The sequence below is a fragment of the Apium graveolens genome, chromosome 10 (genome assembly GCF_009905375.1).
Source record: "Apium graveolens cultivar Ventura chromosome 10, ASM990537v1, whole genome shotgun sequence".
NCBI classification, from domain to species: domain Eukaryota; kingdom Viridiplantae; phylum Streptophyta; class Magnoliopsida; order Apiales; family Apiaceae; genus Apium; species Apium graveolens.
This window is the reverse complement of record NC_133656.1, coordinates 123112502-123121439: the sequence shown is the minus strand read 5'-3', so window position 1 is coordinate 123121439 and position 8938 is coordinate 123112502. Positions and strand designations below refer to the sequence as shown.

At 35.0% G+C, this 8938-nt stretch overlaps 1 protein-coding gene across 1 annotated transcript; it reads left to right on the top strand.

Moving 5' to 3' along the window:
* The first annotated feature begins 5880 nt into the window (after positions 1 to 5880).
* Positions 5881 to 8405, top strand: LOC141693580 (putative F-box protein At1g47790). The gene is made up of 2 exons (XM_074498721.1): positions 5881 to 7344; positions 7659 to 8405. Exon 1 carries the CDS (start codon positions 5990 to 5992, stop codon positions 7280 to 7282), a length of 1293 nt encoding a protein of 430 aa, XP_074354822.1. The 5' UTR covers positions 5881 to 5989; the 3' UTR covers positions 7283 to 7344; positions 7659 to 8405.
* The last annotated feature ends 533 nt before the right edge of the window (positions 8406 to 8938 follow it).

Below are 8938 nucleotides of genomic sequence, written 5' to 3'. Positions count from 1 at the left end.
AGTCAAAAACAACTTTAAAACACTTCATGGAAATATAAACGGTTCAAAATTTTTATATAAACTAAAATTGATCACTCCATTAGATCCGTCTCGGAAAAACGAATCCAACGGTATATTGCACGCCCAAAACGGAGTTACGAAACTCCCAGAAAATCAATTTTAAAATCAACAGACGGGCTGTAACGCATTACAGGAACGCGTTACAATCCCTGTAACACATTCCGGTGATGCGTTACACACCTTTTAAGCCATTTAAGGGTGTAACGCATTCTACAAATGCGCAATAGGCCTTCCCTCGCGCGTGCGCCACACGCGCCCGCCATCTGCCGCCTGACAGCTTCTCTGTCTTCGCTCCGTACCTTTTATTCTCTGTTTCTTTCTACCTTTTGCTTGCATCACAGACTCAGACAAACAGCAGCAATATACAACAGATGTACATATACTTACAATTCATATAAATATATATAAGATTTATTTAATTACGAATTTAATTGTAAGAACTTCAAAAATTCATAATAAAAAATCTATACATCACAAAATTATAAAAAAAATACCCAGACGATCCACAACACTTGTAGAACCCAGATCAACATTCAAAATTATTCTGAGAAACGATTTCTCATCAGACAAAATTAATCCATGATATAACTTGTAAAAATCATAATTAATTCATATAAGCACATAAAATTCTGAAATTTTTATCACAGATCTATATGCATACAACCTATGCTCTAATACCATTGTTGGATTTTAAACGCAGCGGGGGCATGGCAAAACACTTTTACACATACAAAATCCAAATAAAAGCATATAAATCGTGAATAAAAATTCGAGGGATCGAATCTAACCTTTTAAAATAATTCGGAGACAACGATCAGAGATCCTTAGCAGTTGCTCCTCAAGTGTGAAGCACTCCACCGGTATCCACCAAGAAAACGATGTTGAGGAGGAGGAAGGAGGTGGAGAGAATTGGGTTTTCCAAGCTTTTTGGGTTTTCGGGTTCGATGTGGGTTCGAATAAAATAGGGTCTATAATAGTGTATTTATAGGCAAAATTTTCAGCTGAAATTTTTCCATAAATATTATTATTATTATCCCATTTATTATTCTTATTAATAATTAAAACACCTTTTAATTATTAATCCTTTTTCTAAACACTTTAGAAATAATTCTCTCTCCTGATTTAATTTCCAAAAATTAAATCCTTTAATTAATAATATTAAGAACTTTTCTTAATTAATTTATAATCAATTAACTCTCATTTAATCAATTATTAAATTTACCAATTAATTATTTATTTCACAAATAAATAATTATTTAGCCATTATTAATTATTTCCTTCACCATTAAATCATTCTCTTTTTATGGTGTGACCCTGTAGGTTCAATATTAAGCTGGTAGTAGAAATAAATAATAATAAAACTATTTTATAATTATTTATATAAATTCTCTAATTTATTAAATATGATTAATTAATTAATCACATTTATTCTACATCGTGAGGGATACTTCTCAGCATATCGCGACTATCCGGATAATATGAATTCACTGCTTAGAATACCAAGAACATATTCAGTGAATAGTTACCGTACAATAAACTCCTTCTACCCTACAATGTCCCGATTAAATACAAGGCATGGATCTCGTGTCAAGCCTATCTAATTCAATCACTTGCTTACCATTTACTATGCGTAGTTCTATGCAAATTAGAAACTCCTTTCTAATTTCATTCACTCTGGCCAGAGATTCCTGAACTAGCATAAGTGGATCAGCCTTGAACATTCGCTTCCTTCACTGGAAGGGGTAGATCCTTTATTGATCATACACTATCTTCGTGTACAAATTCCTATACCCATAAGAGCCCTAATAATTGTCCCTGGAGACTAAGAACTAAACCAAAGCATAGTTCAGTGTACACAAGATGACTATGATGACCTCAAGTCTAAGGATACTTGTACAACTATCACTATGTGAACAACTGCTGACACGTGAGTGAACCCCATCAGTTGTTCAGCTGTGCGAGTCATGTTCAGTGAACTTATTCTATAATAAGCACCTACATACTAGCTATAGTGTCACCACACAAATGTCTATGAGAACAGACATCCTTCATAATGAAGCAAGCATAGTATGTACCGATCTTTGCGGATTATTAATTACCAGTTAGTAATTCTATGACCAGGAACTATTTAAGTTTAGAGTTATCATCTTTTTAGGTCTCACTATTATGATCTCATCATAATCCATAAAAAACTTTACTCTAACCTATGGTATATCTTATTTAAACACTTAAATAGATAAAGCCCGTAATAAAAACAAAATAAGTCTTTTATTAATATCAATGAAATCAAAACAGATTACATAAAAGTTATTCCTAAATCCTTATACATGATTGGACTTAGGACATATTCCTTTCAATCTTCCACTTGTACTAAAGCCAATCACTCTGGTATCTAATACCCATCTTGTCTTTATGACGATCAAAGTGACTTTCATAAAGTAGCTTTGTGAGTGGGTCTGCTATGTTGTTATGTGTGTCAACTCTAATTCAATACAATACAAGATGGGTATTAATCGATGCCTCAACTAGATGGTCTCATGTTTGCCTTATTTCAACTCGTAATGATGCTTTTGCAAAATTACTTGCCCAAATAATCAATTACGAGCTCAATTCCCTGATCATTGCATTAAGTCAATTCGTTTAGATAATGCCGGTGAATTCACATCTGCTACCTTTGTCGACTATTGTATGTCTATAGGAATCTCAGTTGAACACCCAGTTACTCATGTACATACACAAAATGGGTTATCTGAGTCCTTTATCAAAAGACTCCAACTTATTGCAAGACATCTGTTATTAAAAGCAAAATTACCTACATCTATTTGGGGTCACGCAATACTTCACGCTGCTAATATTATTAGGATTAGGCCAACTTCCTACAACCAACATTCTCCACTACAACTGGTACTTAGTCAAGTTCCTAATATTTCTCACTTCCAAATTTTCGGAAGTGCGGTATATGTACCGATTGCTCCACCACAAAGATCGAAGATGGGAGCTCAAAGAAGAATATGTATCTACATTGGTTTTGATTTCACATCTATAATTAGATATTTGGAACCTCTAATTGGAGATTTATTTACCGCAAGATATATATATATATATTGTCATTTTGACGAGTCTATGTTTCCTCCCTTAGGGGGAGATAAACATTCGAATAAAGTTAATCCTGACCTATCATGGAATGCAACAGGACTATATTTTCTAGATCCACGTACCGGTCAATGCGAACTTGAAGTTAAAAGAATTATCCATATGCAAAATATTACAAATCAAATGCCTGACGCATTTAACGATTCTAGAAATATAACTAAATCTCATATACCTGCAGTAAATACTCCACCCAGAATAGATATACCAATTCAAAAATCAGATACTAAAGAATTGGTTACAGAATCAAAGCCACGCCTGAAGCGGGGTAGACCGGTCGGTGCAAAAGATGTTGCACCACGAAAAAAAAATAAAGAAAATTGTCCCTGAAGTGGCACATGCTCCAGAAGAAGCAAATACCCCTGAAGTGGTATTATCTCCTGAAGAGATTCCATCCCCTGAAGATACGGGATTAAACAATCATGAGATTTCAATAAATTATGTGCATGATATGAAATTATGGGATCGAAGTAAAGCCATAATTGATGATGTATTTGTGTATTCCGTAGCATTGGATGTAGACATAAATTCTGATCCTGAACCACAAAGTGTGGATGAATGCCGTCAAAGAAAAGACTGGCCAAAATGGAAAGACGCAATCCAAAAAGAATTAAATTCATTGCGTAAAAGAGAAGTATTTGTACCTGTTGTCCAAACACCAATTGGTGTAAACCCTGTTGGGAATAAATGGGTATTCATAAGAAAACGAAATGAAAAGAATGAAATTATGAGATATAAAGCCCGACTTGTAGCACAAGGGTTTTCTCAAAGGTCTGACATTGATTATCAAAAGACATACTCGCAAGTGATGGATGGAATTACTTTTCGTTTTATATTAGGTATGGCATCTAAAGAAAATTTGGAAACACGTCTTATGGACGTCGTTACTGCATACCTACATGGTTCACTCGATAGTGAAATTTTTATCAAAATCCCAGAAGGGTTAAAAATGGATGAGTTCAAGAAACCTCGTCATATATATTCCATTAAACTTCAACGATCATTGTATGGACTGAAATAATCTGGTCGTATGTGGTATAAGAGACTAAGTGGTTATTTGCAAAAGAATGGGTATATTAGTAACCAAATTTCTCCATGTATTTTTATCAAAAAATCACAATCTGGTTTTGTGATTATTGTTGTATATGTGGATGATTTAAATCTTGTAGGAACATCTACAGAGGTTAATGATGCTGTCATATACCTAAAGATAGAGTTTGAAATGAAAGATCTTGGAAAGACAAAATATTATCTTGGGATACAAGTCGAGCACTTGTCAACAGGAATTTTCCTCCACCAAACCACATATACAGAAAAGGTTTTGAACATATTTTATATGGAAAAATTTCATCCATTGACTACTCCAATGGTGGTTAGATCTTTAGAGCCTGATAAAGATCCATTTCGACCACGAGAAGATGATGAAGATGTTCTAGGTCCTGAAATCCCATATCTAGGCGCGATTAGTGCACTTATGTATCTTGCAAATAATACAAGGCCATATTTTGCATTTGCTGTGAATTTATTGGCTAGATTTAGCTCTGCTCCGATGGACAGACATTGGAATGAGATCAAACATATATTTCGTTATCTTCGTGGAACAACAAACTTTGGATTATTCTTCCCGAAAAACTTGACATCTCAGTTGATTGGATATGCAGACGCTGAATATTTGTCAGATCCTCATTTTGGTAAATCACAAACTGGATATGTGTTTACATATTGCGGTACAACCATTCCTGGAAATCTACGAAGCAAACTACAGTGGCAACCTCAACAAATCACTCAGAACTCATTGCAATTCATGAAGTCAGTAGAGAATGTGTTTGGTTGCGATCTATCATCAAGAATATTAAGGAATCATGTGGATTATCAAACATCACTAGAAATCCTACCATTATGTTTGAGGATAACACCACATGCATTGATTAACTCAAGGAAGGATATATCAAAGGAGACAGGACGAAGCACATTTCACCAAAATTCTTCTACACTCATGAGTCAAAAAAATGGTGAAATTGATATACAACAAATTCGATCATGTGACAACCTTGCTGATTTATTCACGAAATCATTACCGAATTTAACATTTGGGAAGTTGCGACATAACATTGGAATGCGTGGATTCAAGGATTTGTTACAACAAAATTTTGGAGAATGATTAGTTTTTCCAAGGGGAGATTGTACTCTTTTTTGCTTCGCCAAAGTTTTTATCCCATTGGGTTTTTTTGACAAGATTTTAACGAGGCAGTCTATGATCCATTCCAAATTAAAAATCAAAGGGGAGTATTGTAAATTGACTGTTATTGTCAAAAATTAAATAGTAAGGTTAGGCTTAGACTTGGAAATCTTCATATTGCATTTAATTTGCTTGTCTCTTATTTTGGCTATAAATAGATTTTTTTGTGATGAATAAAAATACACCTCCTCCGAGCACCAACATTCCTCTCATCTGCTTACATTTTTCTTTTATCAGCTCTTCAACCCTTTCATTTAATCTAGTTATTGTTATAATATAATTAGTATTTTACAACACAAATTAATATTTCAACAAATTAGTTTCGATTTTAGAAAACAGTAACCATGACCGTCAAACATATAGTTATATTTTTTTTATATATATTTTACTAACGGAAAAAATAATATAATTGCATTTTTTAAGCAGCTATTCATAATTATCCCTCAAACCGACATCCTGTGAGCCTGGATAAATGAACAATATTCAATCCAACTCATTTCACCCCCCGAGTCGACTCACCTCAATCCAACTTTCTCTCCGATGGCGCCAATTAGACACAATCCAACACTTTCCGACGATCTAATCAGCGAGATTCTGGTACGCGTACCCGTCAAATCACTACTCCGTTTCCAATCAGTGTGCAAGTCGTGGTTATCACTAATCAAACACTCTGCTTTCGTAAGATCTCAACTCCTTTATTCATCCACAACCCAAACTGATCAAACTCTTATCATCAGCCGCTATAGAAATGACGAAGAAAACAAATTCCTACTCCTCCGTGTCGATTCTCGTGAAATTGAGGTTGATCTCAAGTATCCGTATTCTCGAGATGAGTTTACACACGTGCCTCTTTGTACACTTGTTGGTTCAGCTAATGGAATTGTTTGTATTGCGGTCGATTTTATTAATTTGAAAGTTGGTATTTATCTTTGGAATCCTGCTACTAGACAAAGTAAAGCTATTCCGACGTTTCGTGATGTTCATCATGAATCGTTGGGGTTTGGTTATGATCCGATTGATGATGATTATAAGGTCGTTAGGATTGTGATGCCACCTTCTTTTTCTGAGGTGTATTCCGCTAATACGAATGTTTGGCGGAATGTGCCTGATCCGATTGATAGGCCTTTGGCCGCTGATTTCGATGTGTGTGTTAATGGTTTCTTGTGTGGTATTGGAGAGTATGGTATGATGGCGTTTGATTTGAATAAGGAGGTGCTCAATTGTGGTATTAAGCTCCCCGTTTTTTCTGCTGAAGCTAGTGTTGATGATAATGAGAATGATGATGATTATTATGGTGAAGCTGAAGGTGATGACAATGACGATAATGATTATGGTGAAGGTGATCATGATAACGATTATAATGATGATGATGATTATGGTGATGGTGATGATGGCCCTGGTTATTATGAAACTCGTGTTACAGAGTCCAATGCTCGTATTATTGAGTATAGTAAGTCTATTGCTGTTCTTGTGTTGAGGGATAATGGTTTGAATTATAATAAGAGGGTTAAGATGTGGACTTTGGATGATGATGCATGCCTTTGCGGTGGTGGAGTGGAGGCATCATGGACGCCAGTGTTTAGTATTGATTTAGGTATACCGGCATATATTGTACATGGCTTCTTTAGCAACAAGGATGTTCAAATCCTATTAGAAAATGTTGATGTGTGGATTTCGTGTAACATTGACAAGAAAGAGGCCAAGATTATCCCACTCTCAATTGATATGGCTAAAGAACTATACAACCGTCATATCTACAAGTATACGGAGAGCCTAGTTTCACTCGAAGGATTCGGACAAGTCAACTGGAATGCTGACGGCGATGATAATTAGAAAAGAAGAGCTGAGTCTAGTATCTTTCTGGTGGCTAAAGTTGGCAGTATCTTTATTGAAGGGTACATAACTCCATTTACTTAAATTTTGATTCCTAAAATTTTATATGTACAATCACCTTTCTCTACTGTTGAAGCCACAATATATTTTTTTAACAAGGAATTTATAATTGTTATGTTGATATTTATCAGCACTAAAAAAGTTTGTTGATAGCACTGAGGCTACTCCTTTGGCCTCTACAAGCTTAATTGCAGGCTTCTCTACTTCTAAGTTTTAACATGACATATCTGAGCAACTAAAGAACCTTGTAGTCTATATCACCAAAGAGTGCATATGACTATCTGTCATATAATTGGTTTTCTTTTTTGATCTGCAGTGTCCAATTTTGTGCGTTAATATTTGTTGCTTGATGAATGATGGCTGATTGGCTGCTGCCTAGTGGCTGCTTAGTTTTATTTCTAGTACCTTACGTTTGAGAATTAAGACTCTGAAGTATTGATTTGTATTTTGTAATGTGTTTACTAAGTGGGCTTATGTTTAATTAAATGTATTTCTAGTTCTAATGAACCTTACGTTTAATGCTCTAAGTGGGCTTGAGTTTATACTGACTTGTACATGTCAGAATATTAAATGTATGTTGAGAGGCCCGTTGAAGTAGCTTGTCTTGTTCAGATTGATTCCCGTCTATGGTAGTTACGTACTCAGCATTGTATCATATGATCTCAGATAAAAAATAGTATAATCTTGGGTCTCAGACTGAAAATGGTGTATAACTGTGCGAGTGAATGCTGAGATGGAACTTTATGTGTATTCCCCCATCCTATGTTGCTAGTATCCAGAATCTGCAATGGTTGCAATGTTGATGGTGAAAGACTGGTTTGTTCTATAGGTGACATCAATGTTTTTCGCAACTCTATATATGGTTCATATTTGCCTCTGCAGGAATCATTCATTGAGCAATTGTCCTCTCTTCTAGACGATTAAATTGGTGCTTGCTGCAGTTGGTAGGTTGTAGGTTGGAGCACGGTTTGACTCTTTTTTGTTTATTTTGCACGGAAGATACTTATAAAAATATGTTTTGTAATGTTTTACTTGCGGAACATATTAAATTTTTAAAAATTAACGAATTTTATTTATAAAGATAAATAAAACAGGAGATTGTACTCTTAGATGTCGATTCTCGTGAAATTGTGGCTGATCTTAAGCTTCTGTACTCTCGAGGTGAATGTAATATTAGAATTCTTAGTTTTGCTAATGGCATTGTTTGTGTTGTTGCTGTTGACTTTCCTAAATACGAAACTAGTATTTATCTTTGGAATCCTGCTATTAGACAATCCAAACTTCTTCCGTCGTAATGAGTGTCATATGGGAACTTGGGGTTTTGGTTATGATCCAATAGATCATGATTTAGAGGTTGTTAGTGTTATATCACCTCCCTTTATGTCTGCTCATGTCTATTCGGCTAATAAGAATGTTTGGCAAATGTTGCCTGATCCGGTTGATGTTCGTTAGAATCGTGATTTTGATGTGTGTTAAAGGATTCATGTGCGGTTTTGGAACCTACGGTATAATGACGTTTGATCTGAACAAGGAAACGCTGAATAGCAGTATTAAGCTCCCTGCTATTTTTGATGATGATGAAGCTCGTAATACCGA